The sequence below is a fragment of the Triturus cristatus genome, chromosome 8 (genome assembly GCF_964204655.1).
Source record: "Triturus cristatus chromosome 8, aTriCri1.1, whole genome shotgun sequence".
Classification (NCBI taxonomy): domain Eukaryota; kingdom Metazoa; phylum Chordata; class Amphibia; order Caudata; family Salamandridae; genus Triturus; species Triturus cristatus.
In genome coordinates, this window is record NC_140591.1 from 52,648,474 (window position 1) to 52,668,551 (window position 20,078).

At 46.5% G+C, this 20,078-nt stretch overlaps 1 protein-coding gene across 3 annotated transcripts in view; it reads left to right on the forward strand.

Annotated features, from left to right (window-relative positions):
• Window positions 1-10,669: 10,669 nt before the first annotated feature.
• Window positions 10,670-20,078, forward strand: part of LOC146800050 (uncharacterized) — a 198,908-nt gene continuing 189,499 nt past the window's right edge. Inside the window, exons 1-3 of one of the 3 annotated variants that reach the window (XM_085620966.1) lie at window positions 10,670-10,929; window positions 13,444-13,554; window positions 17,565-17,672. In XM_085620966.1, coding sequence (XP_085477092.1) covers window positions 13,464-13,554; window positions 17,565-17,672 — 199 coding nt within the window. In that variant the 5' untranslated portion in view covers window positions 10,670-10,929; window positions 13,444-13,463. Of the gene's footprint in view, window positions 10,930-10,975; window positions 11,113-13,443; window positions 13,555-17,564; window positions 17,673-20,078 lie in introns of those variants that run through there. The other 2 variants (XM_085620967.1, XM_085620968.1) reach the window with 2 other exon arrangements.

Here is a 20,078-nt window from a genome sequence, read left to right on the forward strand (position 1 = left end):
TCACGGAGAGTGATCCTCTTCCACGAAGGTGGTGTTTCATCACCAGAGTTATCGGACAGAAGTTGGTCCGTCGCATCCCAAGTATTCCTGTTGGTCTTCGGGATCTTTGGTTCTTCTAAAGTGTTTCATCACGGTCTGCGTGCAAGAAGGTGCTAAGTGGACAATGCTGGACTTACCTGTTGCAGTTTTGCAAAGAAAGAGGACGTGTGTGCCTCGGTTAGACATTATATGGGCTCAGTCTCTATGGTTAGGGAGTACAAGGTGCTCATGGGATTTGTGGTTTACTATAATATGTTTAATAAAAAAGATCGTTTTTTATTGGCTGCTGTAATAAAGCAAGGAAAATGAGAAGCATAATCCTCTCCTCCGTTGTCCTTAATCGAATTGAAAATTCTTGTCTCGAATGTTCGCAAATTTTTAATTGACTGATGGCTTTCAGACATTCCTAGGTAGCTTTATAGGCTCTTCATACAACAACCTTGGCGACCATTAGAGGATGAAACACACCCCTTCATTGGCTGTCACAAGAAATAATGAAAATTACTGATAAACGGCGTCCTTTAACGGAATTTACAGACGGTTGGTCACCCTAGTGTACAGCTTTCCAAATGTTACTGTGTCGCGCCCCATGCGTAGGTGTGTCGCGCGATGCGATTACGTCAGGGGCCGATATTAGGGGAATGCGACTCAAACCTCACTCAGTGTTTTTGACGTGCAAGGCGGAGCAGCAGGGGAGCGGAGCCTCGTGGTCAGGAGCTCAATTCAGCGGCGGTCTCAGCGGCGGAGTGACGCGGGCCTGGATACAGCGAGAGGCCAGTGGAAGTATTGACCTACCCCCCCTTCGGGAGTGCTACGACGCTGCTCACGGCTCTGCCCTGAGTGCGCAGCCTTGTTGTGACACAGTGGCATCGGAGCCGCCTCTACCCCACCATCCCAGGCACTCACTCTGTAAGTAAGTAGTAAAACACTGATGGCATACAATTAATATGGCTCCAATCTTAGAGGCGTAGTTTGTATCCCTTTCCTGATGCTAGGTTACTTAACAAGTATGGCGCCAATCTAGGAGGTGTAGTTACTACACCTCCGAGATTGGCGCCATACTAGTTAAGTAACTTAGCACCAGGGAAGGGATACAAACTACGCCTCTAAGATTGGAGCCATAGTAATTGTATGGTCTAATACAAATGTTGATAAGAGCTAATGTGCTGTTCATGTGACATAAAGTGGGCAAGTTCTTTGGTTTTGTACTTTGTTGTGTACATAATGTTGCTAAGGAGAGTGTTGTATGTATTTTGTTGGTGTAGGGTACATTTATACGTGGACCTTCATTTCCTACCGAAGAGAAGAGGCCTTGCTCAGCCAGTTCTATGGATTTGGTGCAATGTTGGCTGCTGTGGCGTAGCAAGGTTGCCCAAGGTCCCAATACTAGCAAAGAATATGAGACCCTGTCCCCCGCCCTGGAGATAAAAGATAGCTACATTACGGTTGGACTGGGCCCTTTGGTATTTCTTTGTTGTTCAATAGTTATAATGCGCAATGTTGATTTCCTGTGATTCCTGTCACTATTAATTCCTTGGTTCTGTACTGGAAGTGGATTATCTTCTGCGCTACGAACTTCAACTGTACTGTTTCACTGTGCCTTGGTTATTGCACCGAGCATAATATAAACATGTTTAGATAAAAATAGAAAGGACTGGGCCCCTTGCACCCCTGATAACCACAGTGGCATCGGAGCCGCCTCTACCCCACCATTCCAGGCACTCACTCGGTAAGTAAGTAGTCAGATTTAGAAACGCTGATGGCATACAATTAATATGGCTCCAATCTTAAGAGGCGTAGTTTGTATCCCTTCCCTGATGCTAGGTTACTTAACTAGTATGGCGCCAATCTCGGAGGTGTAGTTACTGGGGCATGTGTCAATGTGTGCATGATTATATTCTTGTTTCGTGTACAAACTGTTGTAATCACAACATGACACGGATACGAAGGGTTAACTCCATATGTTTAATCGTCAATGACCACACAGTATCAGCGCGCTGCCTCCTTCAGCCAGCCACCGCTCAACTGACAGGACGCGAGCGCATCAGAACATTTGCATACTGAACATTCCACCGTGGCGCGTGAAGTGTGGCCACGGTGAAAACAAGATCATAACATACCCCCCTTTCCTCTACACGCAGGTAGAGCACATGAATTGACTGAAAAGGGAAAAGTAGAGAGAGAAAAGAACCGGGGTAGAGAGAAACAAGGAAGCACAGCAGGGGGAAGTGAGCAAAATGAAGCAACACCCCACTGACAACAAGAGAAGGAAATAATACAATTGGCAAATCACCCCACAATGAAATCATGCAAATGTTGGGGAAGTCTCCTGGCCCGCAAGGGTCTCTGACACGGTAACGTGTCTTGAGGACCAAGAGACTCCATATCTTCTATATTGGAACTTTGGCTAGTAATCAAATTGTCACCACCAGGACCTGGCACACTTGCCCCAGCACCGGAGCGAGCACTGTTGAGTAATTGATGATCATGAGCCAACATGTAACCTGAACATGAATTTCTTCTGACAATAGTTTTAGGAGAATGGTCTCGTGAGCAATACTTAGCTACTCTCCGTAAGTTCCATTTCTCTCCATTGGCCAACACAACATAGAAAGGATGTACCTCCTGAACTTTGAAAGGACCACGAAACTTGCATAGACCTTTGACCCAACGACCGGATCTGACTTTGACCCAGTCACCCACTTGAATGTTAACCGAAGACTTCTCTTGGGTGTGTCCGAGTGAGGATGCATGTATGGGAATACTCTTACCACACCCAGTCACATTCTTCCCTTCTACCAACTCTCTGATCCATGCAGGTACTAATTTTGAAGATGGTTTCCTACCACGCATGGCAATGAAGGGAACAACACCAGTGGTGGAATTCTCAGTGGTACGGTAGGCCCACACTAATTCGTTTAAGGTTTCGTCAATGTCAAGATTATTGGTGAGGGCCAGACTTATAGCTCCTTTAATCATACGATTGGCTCTTTCTACAATCCAGTTGGATTGGGGGTTGTACAATGTGGTGAGTGAATGTTTAACACCACACTCACGTAGAAACTCCCCCATTTCATTAGAAGTTAATTGAGTACCGTTGTCTGTAATAAGGACAGAGGGAAAGCCTTCCTCTTTGAAAATGCTGCGCAGTACTCTAATGGTAACTCTAGTGGTAATTTCGGGAAGTAGATACACAATAAGCCATCTAGAGTGGACATCCATTACGACCATGCCAAATCTCTTACTGTGGTGAACACCTGGCAAAGGTCCAATAAAATCAAGGCAGATGCTGTGCCAAACCACCCCTGGATCATGGATCGAACTTGGAACAAATTGTGGTCCAACCTTAAGTCTCTTCTCACACTCACAACATTCACTGCATCTCTCAACCCACTCGACCACTTCATTATCCATACCTGGCCACCAGAATTCATTCCTCAAGCGTTTTTTAGTAATAGTTTGCCCTAAGTGTCCTTCGTGGGCTAAGTTGAAAAGTCTTTTGCGAATGCCCAACGGGGGAATTATCTTATCACCGCGCATGATAACCTGTCCAGCGATAGAGGATAAATCATCAATGACAGCATTAAAGGGTCTAACGCTGATGGGCAAAGTGCTTTCTGTACGTCTGCCACTCGAAATGAGGTTGAGGACCCCTTTAAGAACTTCATCTTGAGACATGGCTTCCACCCATTCCTCCTTACTGACCACACCACGACTCCACTGAACCACATCATCAACACTTGAGATGGCTCCTTCTCTCTCACTCTTAGACACACCACTTTTGTCTACTTCTTCCCAGTCTAAGGGCAGACGCGACATACAATCAGCTTGGACATTGCGCCAGCCTGAAATCAACTCAATGTCAAAATTATATTCCTGTAACCTAGAGGCTAAGCGAGCAAGCCTAGCTGACCCTTTACCTGTTCCACTTGGTGACAGGATTTTAAGTAATGGTTTGTGGTCAGTGCGTAGGAGAAACCTGCGCCCCCACACATACGTTCTGAAGTACTCAACTCCCCAAGTGGCTGCTAGGGTTTCTTTTTCTATGACAGAGTAATGACGTTCGATGGAAGTCAAGGTGCGAGAAGAAAATGCCTCAGTTTTTTCAGAAGTACCATCATTCTGAGACAATACAGCACCTATACCAGTATCACTGGCATCCACAGTAACAATAGTCTTAGCATTAACATCAAAAGGAACCAAAATCCCAGCATTACAGATTTCTCGCTTGATGTTATCAAAACAATTTTGCTGATCAGTTCCCCAACTGAAATTGACACCTTTCCTCATGAGTACTTTCAAGGGTTCACTTTTACTTGCAAAGTTTTTCACAAACTTGGAATAATACTCAATTAATCCAATGAATGAACGCAGTTGGTCTCTGTTAATGGGAATGGGCGCCAGTTTTATAGATGCCAGTAAGTCTCTCTTAGGTTTGACTCCCTCAGAAGAGATAGCGTGCCCTAGGTACTCCACCTCAGTGGCAAGAAAGGAGCATTTTTCTCTACGTACAGTTAAACCCGATTCCAATAGTCTGGCAAGGGCATCTCTCAAAGCTATGTTGGCTGCTCACGCTATCACCAAAGACCAAGATATCATCTTGGTCCCCGGACAGGTCACCCCCCGAGCACACTCCCCGCGAGTGAGCCCGTCCCCTGGTGCCACCTCTGCCCTGTGCTGGGCCCTGCGCCCTCTGCCGTGCCCTGACCGCCGGTTCCGCTTGGCTTGCGGATCTCCTGTCTGTGCCCCCTGCCACCTGCTTGCTTCGCCGCCGATCGTTCCTGCCGTTTTCCCAGCCCCTGGGCTCCCCCCCCCTCGCCCAGCCCCGGCCGCGTTTCCCGCCACCTCCCCGCCGCTGCCCCCCTGCGGCCCCGCCCCCTCCCCTCGCACGCACTCCCCATTCGCCACCCCGCTCCCCCTCCCAGCTGCCCCTCCCTCGCTCCGCCCCCCCACTCTCCTCATATGGCAGAGTGGCCAACGCGCAGCGGGCGCGCCGATTGTGCGCCGAAGGTAAGCCCGTCTGCGCCCGTCCGTGCCTGGCCCGCGCCCAGCGCCCGAACCCCTGGCCCCAGAGGACCCCACCCCACCCGCCGGACGTACGACGCCGCCACCCTCAACCCACTCAACACCGGCCGAACCCCGGGATGCCACCAAGCCACCCCGAGACGCACCCACGGACCCTTCAGCTGCCTCACCTGCAAGTTCACCTGCATCCGGACCTGCCCCGTACCAGCACCCGCCAAGCCGAACACCAGCAGCAACCACCTCCAGTGCATCCTGCTCAACACCCGCTCCGTCCACAGACACGCCATCGAACTCTGGAACCTCCTCGACACCACATCTCCAGACGTTGCCTTCCTCACGGAAACCTGGATGAACGACTCCTCAGCGCCCGACATCGCCATCGCCATCCCAGAGGGATACAAGATCACCCGGAGAGACCGCAACAACCAGACTGGAGGAGGCATCGCCATCGTCCACAAGAACACCATCCGCATCACGACCAACACCGACGACACCCTGACTACCGCCGAACACCTACACTTCCAGATCCACACCGACCCCAAGACCACCCTCAGAGGCACCCTGATCTACCGACCCCCGGGACCACGCACAACTTTCAGCGAAGACATCGCCGACTTCATCAGCCCGCACGCCCTCCCCTCCGCTGACTACATCCTCCTGGGGGACATCAACTTCCACCTGGAGAACAACAACGACCGCAACACCACCACCCTGCTTGACAACCTCGCCAACCTCGGACTCAAGCAGCTGGTGTCCACCCCCACCCACCTCGCCGGACACACACTCGACGCCATCTTCTCATCCAGCAAAGACATCGCCTTCAGCCACGCCACTGGACTCCACTGGACGGACCACAGCTGCGTCCACTTCACCTTCAGAAGAACCACGATCCACCACCACCAGCAACAAGAGGCTTGTAGAAGCTGGAACAAGATCTCAGCCGACCAGCTCGCCGCCTCCCTGAGACAGCACCCTCCAGCCAGCTCAGCGAACCCTAGCCAGGCCGCCGACAACCTCACGAAGTGGATCAGCACCTGCGCGGACGAACTCGCCCCACTGAGGACCCCGCCCAACAGACCCGGCAGCAAGAAGGCCCCATGGTTCACCGACGAACTCAAGAGCTCCAAAAAGAACTGCCGAGCCCTCGAGAAAGCCTGGAGAAGGGAGCCAACACCGGACAACATGACCACCCTCAAGCTCGCCACCCGGAAGCACCATCAACTAATCCACGCCACCAAGAAAACTGCATTCAAGGACCGGCTGGACAACAACGCACACAACTGCAAGGAACTCTTCAACATCGTGAAAGAGCTCTCCAACCCCAACGCCGGAAACAACGACATCACCCCATCGCAAGACCTCTGCAACTCCCTCGCCTCCTACTTCCACAACAAGATCGCTGACATACACAACAGCTTCACCCCACAAACAACGCCCCCCACGACCGCACCAACGCCCCCCACCACCACCCTCAGCGCCTGGACCCCGATCAACACAGAAGACACCATCCACACGATGAACTCTATCCACTCCGGATCTCCGACCGACCCCTGCCCTCACCACGTATTCAACAAGGCCGACACTGTCATCGCACCCCACCTGCGAGACATCATCAACACCTCCTTCGACACCGCCACCTTCCCTGAGAGCTGGAAGCACGCCGAACTCAGCGCTCTACTAAAGAAACCAACAGCGGATCCACCGAACTCAAGAATTACCGCCCCATCTCGCTCCTCCCGTTTCCAGCCAAAGTCATCGAGAAGACCGTCAACAAGCAGCTGGCCGCCTTCCTCGAGACGAATGGATCCCTCGACCCTTCACAGTCTGGCTTCCGAGCCAACCACAGCACCGAGACCGCCCTCATCGCTGCCACCGATGACATCCGAGCCCTGCTGGACAACGGAGAAACAGCGGCCCTCATCCTCCTAGACCTCTCCGCGGCATTCGACACTGTCTGCCACCGCACCCTAGTGCAGCGCCTCAGCAACGTCGGAATCCAGGAGAAGGCACTGGAATGGATCATCTCCTTCCTTGACGGAAGGACACAGAGAGTCCGCCTACCACCGTACAAGTCAGAGGCCACCGAAGTCATCCGCGGCGTCCCCCAAGGATCCTCACTCAGCCCCACCCTCTTCAACGTCTACATGAGCCCCCTTGCGGCCATCGCACGCCAACACAACCTCAACATCATCTCCTACGCCGACGACACCCAGCTGATCCTCTCCCTGACCAACGACCCCGCCACCGCCAAAGCCAACCTCCACGAAGGGATGAAAGACGTAGCCGAGTGGATGATGACCAGCCGCCTGAAACTGAACTCAGACAAGACGGAAGTCCTCATCCTGGGCTCCTCGTCCTCCGCCTGGGACGACTCCTGGTGGCCCCCCGCCCTGGGCACCGCACCCAAACCAACAGACCACGCACGAAACCTGGGCTTCATCCTGGACTCCTCCCTCTCCATGACCAGACAAGTCAACGCCGTCTCCTCGTCCTGTTTCAACATCCTGCGCATGCTACGGAAGATCTTCCGGTGGATCCCCACCGAGACCAGGAGGACGGTCACCCAGGCCCTTGTCACCAGCCGACTGGACTACGGCAACGCCCTCTACGCCGGAACCACCGCCAAGCTCCAGAAGAGACTCCAGCGGATACAGAACGCCTCAGCCAGACTCATCCTCGACATCCCCCGAAGCAGCCACATCTCCGGACACCTGAGAGACCTGCACTGGCTCCCCGTCAACAAGAGAATCACCTTCCGCCTCCTCACCCACGCACACAAAGCCCTACACGACCAAGGCCCGAGCTACCTCAACAACCGCCTCAACTTCTACGCTCCCAAACGCCATCTCCGATCAGCCAGCCACGCCCTCGCCGCCGTCCCCCGCATCCGAAGAACGACAACAGGAGGAAGGTCCTTCTCCTACCTGGCCGCCAAGTCCTGGAACTCCCTCCCTCCCGACCTGCGCCTGACCCAAGACCACCTCTCCTTCAGGAAGAAGCTCAAGACCTGGCTGTTCGAGCAGTAGCGGCACCCCCCCCCCCCCCCAGCGCCTTGAGACCCTCCGGGTGAGTAGTGCGCTTTATAAATGGCTTGATTGATTGATTGATTGGAAGTAGATGATATTTTTTAAACCTTTGAAGACCTCTGAGACCATCCTCTGAAAAACACTTGCAGCCGAAGATAACCCGAAGGGCATTCTGGTAAACTGAAATATGCCTTCCATGGTGAGAAAGGCTGTCAGATGTTTTGAGGAGTCATGTAAGCGTATTTGGTGATAAGCATGACGAAGGTCAAGTTTTGAGAAAAATTTGGCTCCTTTTAGTAATACCATTAACTCATTTATATTGGGTAGAGGAAAGGTGTCGGGATGATATTTTGGTTCAAACTCCTCAAATCTACACAGAAGCGCAAACTTCCGTCAGCCTTCTCTGAAAAAAACAACGGGAGAAATCCAAGCCGAGCACTCAATCGGCTCAATAACACCACTAGATAACATTTCATCTAACATTTTTTTAACTTCCCCTCTTACCATGATAGGAACTCTCCTCAACTTGTGTTGGACAGGAATGGCGCCATGTTTAAGTTTTATTTGGTGAACATAGCCTACTAAGTTACCGAGTTGATCTCTAAAAACACCTTCACCTCCCTCCAAAATGTCTTCTACTGAAAGGTCATCCACTACCATAACTTGATCAACAGCATGTGGGTCAATTCTAATATGGAGGTCATATTGGTGATACCAACCCAATATGGGGGGTCCAGTTTCAGCCACATAAACTTTACCTTTGACAGACCTTTTTTTGAAAGAAATGTCTGTCAGAATGTAACCCAGTATGTCTATCCGCTCACCTTGGTACCCACCGGGGTTGATGTCTTTAGGTAATAAGTTCATGTGTGGCCATTCCTGTAGATAAATACTTTTGGGAATAATGGTATATAAGGACCCTGAATCAACCATGAGATCAATTTTCCTGTTAGCAATAACAAACTCAGCTTTGGGTCTATGTCTCCTCTTAACATCTGAGTTGTGAGGGTCGGTGAGAAGGACTTCTTTATTATCTACAGCCCCATCTAGAGAAGGTTCCACACAAAGAATTCTATCAGGTCTGAATGAACACTCATTTACATTGATCTCTTCCGACAACATTGCTACCTTCCTCTTATTTGCATCTCTACACATTCTGGCCAAATGGCCTTTACGGCCACACTTTCTGCATTCTTTGCCAATGGCCCAGCAATGTTTGGAATCTGACGTGTGATAAGTACTCCCACACTTCCCACATATCTTGTTTCCAAACTTACTGGGATACAACCTACCACTAAATGTACTTTTGCCACCCTTATATTTGGTAGAGGCAGCCACATCCCCTTCACAACCCTCAACAACAGATGTATCACTCTCATTTGTAATGTTAAGTTTGGAATCTCTCCGATCCATTTCTTTCATACAAAACTCTGATTCTTCAACAATTTTTGCAATGTCAATTGCATCTTTAAGGGAGGGGTCTTTGGCAGCCCATAAGCGTTCCTGTGTTTTCCTGCTTCTACATTGAACGATGAGTTGGTCCCGAATCATTTCCTCTGTCATGGGACCAAATTTACACTTTATAGAAAGTTCACGGAGTCTGGTAACAAAGTCATCAATGGACTCTCCTACTCTCTGGGGCTGAGTATAAAATGTGTATCTCCTCATCACTACATTAGTCTCTTTTGCAAACCTTATTTCCAAACTTTTGCGTGCTTCTTCAAAAACATCTTCAATGGGTTGACCACGTTCATTGTTGGCAACAGGTAAGTATTTGAAAATATGTTGCCCTTCCTTGCCCAAATTGGTGAGTAAGATAGCTTTCTTCCTGTTTGTACTGAAATCCTGTGCATCCAAAGCTTCCAAATAATTGTCGAACATTTCAATCCACTCATCCCATCCTCGTCGCCAGAAATATGTTGTAATCACAACATGACACGGATACGAAGGGTAAACTCCATATGTTTAATCGTCAATGACCACACAGCATCAGCGCGCTGCCTCCTTCAGCCAGCCACCGCTCAACTGACAGGACGCGAGCGCATTAGAACATTTGCCTACTGAACATTCCACCGTGGCGCGTGAAGTGCGGCCACGGTGAAAACAAGATCATAACACAAACCTAACCTTGCTTACACTCAGTTTTGCCAGTCAGTGTCTTTCTCAGAACAGAGTAACAATAGCTTTATTGACCTTCCTGCTTTCTCAAATTTGCTTTGAAATGCACCATTTGCCCACTACTTTTTCAACCCCCTTAGGTGGTTCGGGCTCGCTCGCATTACCGTGTCCCTAAACAAAAAATTCCCAAAAAGGTTTGTCACCAACATGAAAAGTTTGGAAAGCTGTGCCCTAATGCATGCTAGCCTCTCGAATCGCGCGCCAAGTGGAATGGAAGTCGTCATTGCGCATGCGTTGTTGAGAGTGTTTCATTCCGGTGGGCATGAGCATACGGTGGGGGACGTGTCTTGCCCAACGCGCATGCTCGATAAGAGGTTTCGTTTAGTGCGCACTTTCGTTTAGTGCGCATGCGCAGTAGATCCGAATCCTCCGCGTGGTTGCCCCGGAAGCAGTCTATGCTCTTGTTTTCAGCGGTTCTTTTAGTCCTGGGGTGTTTCCGGGGAGAGCGGCGAGGCTGCTGGCTGCCCGGGTACGGAGCCGTGGCTGCCGCTGCATTTACACAAGAGGGATCTCAAGGAAGCGAAGGGTGGGAGTGTACCTCCAGGGATCGGAAAAGGGCGAGTAATGTTCGAAACAGCCTCTTGTTATTTAACGTTTTATTGGAGCGCCTGGTAGACACAAGGGAACAACACAGATAAGCTACAATCAATGTAGTACAAAGGTGAATAATTGCTAATAAAAAAAATAGCGTTGTAAAAGAGTATTTTACCAGTCTTCGCAGAAACCAACCCTCCTCGATTCTGCTCCTCACGGCGGAACGAAGCTGACTTCCTTGTTATTGACAACACGGTTGTGTTTAACAGCTGCGTTCCATATTGATCTAAAATACCAAAGGAGGCCGCAGGTAACTTTGTACAACAAACACGTTTACTTACACAAAAAGACAGCCTCCTAGTCAGGAAATCTGATGGCACAGCTCCCCAGGTCTCCATTGGATCTACACACTATCTTCCTACTTGCTAAACCACATCCTTTGGCCCGTACTGTGGGGGTTGGCAAATTGGTGTTTAGAGCATAAGTTATTGTGCGTGTTGCGTGCTTAGTCCAAATCTTTTGTGGGGTCAGTGAGAGCTTGTTGGGAATCAACAGTCCCCAGACAAACACAGAAACATTCCACAAAAATAAAAGAAGCTGTACTTCCAGCCAACAAGGTCCGTGCAATGCTGATGCAATAAATTGCAAACAAACACACTGGGTAGGGGTTGATCCTGCGTATTTTATTCTTTAATTATAGAAGTTTTATGTATTACTTGTCTGAGTGCTTTTATTACACAAAATGCATGGGTGATTAACTGCCTATATTCACAGGTAATTGAAAAATTCAATATATTTAATAGTTCTTTGAGAAATATTGCTTTAATTATTATAATCCCAGCATGGAAATACTCTACAAACATATGCAGACATTTACTATTGTCAGAACTACTGTTATGGTGCATAAAGAACCAAACTATGCAGCAAGGTTATCGAAATTCTGTGACAAAGGGAGGAATGCTGGACATTATTTGGCAGTATGATTTTCATCAATTTGAGTCTGAACCATCTTATTTTTAAATCTGCAAATTTTGTTGCCAATGAGTTATTATGTAGTAAATGCTGCAGATACACAGTTGCATAAATGCCCGGGCTTTCACCATTGTTCTTTGTTTTATAAACAGTTTAATTATGAAAGGTAAATATAACGTAAATATTCTAATGCCAATCAGTACCCACCGTTAGCAGTTAGAAGAAAATATTTTTTTTCATCATAGCTCCCCTAAAGTATATGTGTAATATAAAAACTACATAACTTTGCAGTTTGGTCCAGTATTGACATTGAGGGATTCTGTTGAGAAAATTGTGATTTCATGAAAATAATAGTTTTTACATAAAATAAAAAAAATTGAATTAAGTAACCACCACTGCGCACAGCCAAAGAACGTGCACGGTGGGGTAGGCCTCCTGTGTAGGGTTGTGTCCAACCCATGCTGCGCACAGCCTTTGGCTTGCCCAACATGGTAGTGCCCTTCAGTGGTGACAAAGGCTGAAGACCGTGTACGGTTGTTTTGGCGATGTTTGCTGCAGGCAATGTGGACATGGACAGAACTGCAGCACGCAGCTGAAAGCTGTAAACAGCGGAGGTTGACTGCCCTCTGAAGGTTAGGAGCTAGGCCTTTCAGCCTACCCCATTGTGCAAGGCGTGAGGCATTACACGGTGGGGGTCATAATAAATAAAGTGTGTCACTTACCCTAGAAAAATAAATGTGGTTGCGCACACCTCTGAAATCCTGTACTCCGGTAAATAGAACAGTATGCAGGCACACCAGGGAGAGGTTGCCTGCTCCTTAATTTGCAGAATGTGAATGAGTGAAGGGCAACTTTGATTTTTGGATGTCAAAGAATTTTGTAATCAAGAATATTGTTTTGTTTATGTTGTATAAATTTTTTTAAACAGATTGCTAAAAGAGTCTACAACTATTTAATTTCTGTTTTTGATTGGTCCAATAAATGTCTGAGGACATGCAAAAATGAGTAATTTACAATAGCATAAATGTTGTGATGCATTGTTTATTTTGATGTATGACTTTGATAATGTGATGAGTTAAATTTACGCTGTACTTGCCCTAGAAAGTCCCTGAAAAAGCAAATACACTCGGTGAGGTTTCTGGTAACAGCTGTTGATCTTAAAGTTTCAGCAAGGCAATCCTTTGGATTCATTCATTACATGCAAGTGCGCGCTTGGGCCATGATCGGTTATTTATCAGCAGGAGTTACCGCAGGGGTTATACAGGGGCCATGTACTTAAATGTAATAATTCAGACAACTTAACATGCTAATTGAACACACTAGCCATGATAAAGTCACAACTGTAGCCCATTCTCACCATTCGTAATCTCCAGGGAATGTGTCTGATAGACAAATTCTAGTCATGTCACAAATTATGAACGTGCAACATGAGTGATCAAAACTGTCATCAAGATGCTTGATGGAAACGGGTCTGTTTTCCACTTACAACCACAATCATATTATTGCTTGAAATGTATGTGCCTGTTAATGCTTGAATTTAAATTCCATACATCATATAAAAAATGTGCAGGAATTGATAATGCATATAGGGGTGACAGAGGTTCAGGGTCCCATCTGCAGCTTTTATGACTGGCTGTGACACCGCTCTTTCATATTTCTGTTACTTCAGGAGAAGAGTTCACAACAGAAATGATCTCAGGCAGCATCAAAGAAGAGGAAGGGCTCTATGCGATTGCTGATCAGAATCAAGAGGAGTTTACAAACATTTACACTCCAGCCAGTAAGTCCTCTAATTCTATATATCATATTGTGGGAATATGGAATCTATTGTGAAATTCAAATGGATCAATTTGGAGTGATGATGCCATTATGATTATTAAAAGGTCACTTCTACAGTCAAGCTGGCAGATCCAGGATGTCAATATGTTAACCAATATAATGATACAGTAGGGCCTAATGTTCACAGTAAGAGAAACCTTATTGCAGTAAAAGAAACTGCAACCTTTAGCTGCGTAAGACTAGCATGTATAAATGGTTAGAGTGCCACAGTTATCTAGTGGAAAATTCCCTTTTCAGACGGTTATTATTTTTGGGTCCAGAAACCCCAATGGTAATACCGAATTGTGAATGATCTCGGTAGCTGATCTCATTGCTTTTCACCTGGTAGATTATTGGATAAGAGTCTGGACCATCCCAGCCCTCGTAGAGTTCCAGAAGTCCTTTAAGGATGTCTTAAGAACTGTCTTGAGAACACAACAAGATGATGGACGGAGTGCTCAAACTTTTCAGCCACTCTCCCCAGTCAAGAGATGTGGGTTTAATCCATCGTTCTTTTCATTATGCCATACCAGTTTGCACCCAGCCATATGCAAATCATTCTTGACCCTGATCCTAATAGGAACAGTCTAGTCCGAACTGCCAAGCCAGGTCCTCCCTGGACTGGAAACAAGCACCCTCAGACTGGTTTCAGGGTATCACCTCCTTATTAGCCAGGCTAACGTGAGTCTAGTGCCACAGCGGACAAGGCACCCACATCTGGGCATACCCATGGCCACTTAGGGCGAACATAGCAAACATAACCAGATGATGGACAGAGTGCTGAAACGTTTCAACCACTCACCCCCAGTCAAGAGATCTGAGTTCAATTCATTGTTCGTTTGCTCACTATTCCATCCCAGTTTGGACCCAGCCATATGCAAACCAGTCTTGACCCTGCTCCTCATGGGGGGCTGCTTTAGGCTTCACCGCCCTCAGTTCATCAGTCCAGCTGCATACTGTTCCCACCTACTGTGTTCCGCAGCAAGTTGCCACACTGCACAGTCTCGGCCGAGTAGGCCCCAGACGCTGTTTCCGCAGCTCGACTCATTCCCACCATGCGAATACCACCGGCAGTCGCCATCAGGGTAGTTGCAGGTGCTGGCTATGCGTGTCCTTTCAGTGGTGCAATAAAATTCTATACAATGGCAAGATTAATCAGGATTTACTATTCTTGCTGGCCAGGAGCTTACTTCCTGTCATCTGTTTCCAGGCCACGCCTCGGCTATTGCAGTTTTAAAACTGCCATCCCTGCCTGTCAAAATAAACCTGTTTGACAGTCCTAAAACTTACTTTCAAATATTAGTCACTTCTAAGTAAGTCTTAATAGCCCTGAGACTGAGTGCATGTTATTTAAAAGGAGGTCATATTTGAGCATTTGAAGCATATCCTTGCAATGGCTCATTACGAATATGCCTCATCCTTTGCTGCGCTGCTGCTTGGGTTTTTTGAGTGAATAAAAAATGTGAGAAGAGACTTGTACAATTCTTGGTAACACCGACTCATGAAGTAGATGAAACAGTAACCACTTTATTAACTATGTACAGGGATGAGCAACAGGCTTACCTTGTTTCTGATTATGGATGAACGTGAATTTGAGGATGTTCGCTCAGGTTTGTGTCTTCTTGCGGCCCTCAAGCTTCCACTTTGTACTGGGTTGAGCGTGCACAGCAGAACTAGTGCCATTGTTGATGCATTGGAAACATACTGTGTGACAACACTAAGTCCCCACGGTTACTTAAATAACTTCCTTTGTTTAGCCCATGACTGTAATGAGTGCTCCAGGAGCTAGACTTGCTGAAAAAAACGACACATCAAGAGTAGAAAGAGGTGGTGGAGAGAGCCTTGAGGACTTAGAGTTTGCCCAACTGCTAGCCCTTCCACAGTGAGCCTGCACTAGGGCCTGTATGCTGTGACCTCGTTTGGTCTCATGCCCCCAATTGTACTTGAATTTGAAGAATGAGTGGAGCATTTCACTTCAGACCATCTCATCAGTGACCACAATCCTTCCCGAGCCCTCCCCTGGCCCCCTCTTTTGGGGCGTGTCTCTTCTAATTTATGACTTGGCACCTTGGGCTTTCAGTCTCATTGCCAGTATTTTGTCAGCATTATTGCCCGTTCTTGGAGTGTTTGCTTCAATTTGAGGAACACTGGCTCAGCTCTGTTAGAGCACAGCACATTCATTGATGCCTTTAGCTCCGAGTTCTGCCTGCAGGTGGCTAGATTATGCTAAACCTTATTTTCCCTTTGAAGTTCAGTCTGTTACTTTGTCAGTCTATCCTCCAGTGGTGTCCCCTCCCTGTTAACTTGTGCCACCATAGTTATCACATCCCTTTTGTAGGGTTCATGCACATGTCCCAGGTGCTCTCCCAATTGTCACTGCTCTCTTTGTGCTCAAAGTGATGCACTCCGTGAGTTCCATTGTGTGAGACAGATTTTTTTGAGTAAGACATAATGGAGCAGCCATTGACTGTCTCCTGAAAGCAAAACATTTTTTGTTAAAAGAAAAAGTACTTTTTAGATTCCAGGTTTGAACTGACAGCTGTCGGATATTCCGAGGTTTTAAATCTGGCAGCGGCCAAGTATTCTCCAGTAGTAAATCTGGAGTAGATACGCTCTGTAGGAACCTATTGGTGCAGGTAAGTAATGGTTTCCTTATCCTCTGTCATATGAGCAAATATTCAAAGAACAGACACACATTATAGTAACACACAAGATTCTGTTAAATTTGCCTAACAGATAACATATTATCTATTTCAGAGCAGGTCTACTTATCTGACTCTTTCTTTAAGACTTAACATGTATTTAAGACTTACCATTAAATTATTTTGTGATGGACTGTTCATTGCGTCCTAATGTTCTGAAACCTAGATACTTCTCCATACTGTTTTAGCGCATGGTTAGTTTAGTATTATTAGTAACACTAAGTAAAGACGTAAGGATGTTAAATTGAAATATGAGTGGAAACGGGGTAAAGGAGGTCAGAAATGTACAAAAGCAAAGTAAAAATTAACAATACTGGAAAAAATGCTAAATAACTTTTCCTGTCAAAAACATTGTGTCAAGAGAGCACACATTACAAAGGAAGGGTCACACTGTAATGATCATAACACAACAAAAGTTTCAAGGTTGCTCAAGTCTGAAGTTAGCTCCTTCTTAACTTTCACACATATACTTTTATTCTTTCTTTCTTCTCTTAGGTGGAATAACCCCCCTGTATTAACGTAGGTGCAGTATTGTCTACTCTAGTGGGCACCTATGACCGTAGCAAGGGCCCGTACACTGTTACTTATAGGGTAGGATTTATTTCTACGTCTTGATGAAATGCCAGTTAACCCTCCAGGCATGCAGAGCATGAAACATGTCAACCCGACCATATTTCTCACATACTTGCTATGATGGCCCATTGTGACCCCAAGATAGCACCCTTGTTTTATTGTGTCCAGGGACCACCACTGTATTAAAACTTCTCAGGCTCCCTTAGGCTCTCTTATCCTCACTTCTCTACACCACCGTATTTTTTGTGACCCCTTACATGCATACATCTAACGGTATTTACGAATCAAAAGATCTCCTAATTAAGAGCCCCCAGGCCCGTCGGGCGTTGCAGCGCCGGCTTGACGAGGAGCGCCCTATGAAGAAGCATGGCACCCTACTGGGTGTGTGACGGCTCTATGGTCTGACCACTCTGATCCCTCGAGATCTTGATGATCAGACTACTTATTCCACACTGTATAGTGTCAAATGAGTCCCATACGAGAAACTACTGCATTTAATTGTTTTGTTACAGTTCCCCGGGAGGAGTGTGGGCGTAGGACCTCATTGAATTTCTCTCCTTGTCCCCCCATTGCTTATTTTCATATGAAATAAATGTAGAAATTGAAGAGGCATGCTGGGGCGATGGAGGTTCAGGACCCTTTCTCCATCTTTTATGACTCGCTGTGACACCACTCTTTCATATTCTCGTTACCACAGGACAAGAGTTCACAATTGAAATGTCAGACAGCATCAAAGAAGAGGAAGGGGCCTATGCGATTTCTGATCAGAACCAAGAGGAATTTAAAACAGTCTATACTCCAGACGGTAAGTCTTCTATTTCTATACATATTGTACTGTAGGAATATGGAATCTTTTGTGGGAATCAAATGGAACATTTGGAGTGATGTTGTCATTAGGATTTTTAACAGGTCACTGGTTCAGTTAAACTGGCAGACACATGAAATAAATATATTTACTCATATATGATACCATTGGGCTTAACGTCCACCGCAAAAGAAACCTTTTTGTAGTAAAAGAAACTGCTCACTTTAAAAGCTGAAGACTAGCAAATAAAACAGTCATGGAGCCCCTCGTTGTATAGATAGTGTGACCAGGTCCAATGCAACGCAAAAGTGGATAAAGGAAGGAGTTGGCTGGAAAAGAAAGGTCCGATGGCAGCCCAGGGACTTGGTGGTTCCACCAGTACATCACGATCACTTCCCTTCCCACCGCTCCTATAAACTGGATGCTTCCTTCTATAAATACCATTGACCATTGGAGGAGTGTAATACTGTAGTATTCACAGTTGAAGAGGAGGAGAGGCCATGGTTCACGAGAAGCAAATTATTCACTTTTGCTTGTACTGGTCAAATGTCAGTCTAGTCCATCAGTGCTAGTCTAAAGTTTAGGAATACGAAAAACAATGGTCCTGGACCATAAATCAAAATAGGTAGTAGTTCCTAACTTATTGATATCATTCACATATTCTGAGCTACATATAATCTATTTTGGTAGCTCTTAGTATCCAATACAGTATTGCTCGTAAGGTCAACCATGCAACAGAACAATATCCACAGTAAGTAAAGCTTTTTATTCTTTTTTATCAAAGATTTTATAAAATTTCCATTAACAATTGTGTCAAGGTTGTTCCAAGGGGAACGTGCAAATAGTAAGGGTGCTTGAGTAAAGAGAGTGAAAAAGGAAAGAGGGAATTATTTCAGAGGTTGTGACATAAGAAAAATTTAAATAAGTTAAGCAATGGACTGGTTGTCATTCACCATCCAAGTGCAAGAACCTGGTCACGTGTGTCGGTTTATAATTAAATCAAGCAATTATACATTCATTAGAAGCCAATTCTAATAGAGCACGTGGGCAGATAGGCGTATCCCAGGTATGTATGTATGGGGCGTCGACGTTTCGATCCGTCTTGGTGGCCTAGTGGTGGTTTGAACCTTGGCCTTGCGGATCTTCCTCAGGACTGGGGAACAACCTGGAAGGGTTGGGCCTAGTAGATTGCCCACTGCAATGCGCGAAGCGAATCCCTTTAATGGAAATCCAGTGGTGTACCACATATGGCTGTCCTCCGTTAGTAAGGTGTCACACAGTGGGGCTGGTGGGGGCTCAGTTGCGAGATGCCACCCACTTGCGTTCCAAAACCTGTTTCTTTTGTTCTTATTTCACCCCGTTTGGAGTCAATCCCGGGCTTAGCCGTTAAGATCCGGCAACCATCCGTAACGCGTTGTCAACTAACACAACGCGTTACGGATGGTTGCCGGATCTTAACGGCTAAGCCCGGGATTGACTCCAAACGGGGTGAAATAAGAACAAAAGAAACAAGTTTTGGAACGCAAGTGGGTGGCATCTCGCAACTGAGCCCCCACCAGCCCCACTGTGTGACACCTTACTAACGGAGGACAGCCATATGTGGTACACCACTGGATTTCCATTAAAGGGATTCGCTTCGCGCATTGCAGCGGGCAATCTACTAGGCCCAACCCTTCCAGGTTGTTCCCCAGTCCTGAGGAAGATCCGCAAGGCCAAGGTTCAAACCACCACTAGGCCACCAAGACGGATCGAAACGTCGACGCCCCATACATACATACCTGGGATACGCCTATCTGCCCACGTGCTCTATTAGAATTGGCTTCTAATGAATGTATAATTGCTTGATTTAATTATAAACCGACACACGTGACCAGGTTCTTGCACTTGGATGGTGAATGACAACCAGTCCATTGCTTAACTTATTTAAATTTTTCTTATGTCACAACCTCTGAAATAATTCCCGCTTTCCTTTTTCACTCTCTTTACTCAAGCACCCTTACTATTTGCACGTTCCCCTTGGAACAACCTTGACACAATTGTTAATGGAAATTTTATAAAATCTTTGATAAAAAAGAATAAAAAGCTTTACTTACTGTGGATATTGTTCTGTTGCATGGTTGACCTTATGAGCAATACTGTATTGGATACTAAGAGCTACCAAAATAGATTATATGTAGCTCAGAATATGTGAATGATATCACTAAGTTAGGAACTACTACCTATTTTGATTTATGGTCCAGGACCATTGTTTTTCGTATTACATTGTACCCAGGTCCTTGACATTTTTGGGTTACCCCATTTTTTGTAATGGTTAGTCTAAAGTTTAGGAGCCGGCTGAGCACATCTTTAGTATCAAGGGATCCCAGTCTAAGATTGCTTGCCTTGCATTTGCACTTGGGACTTTTA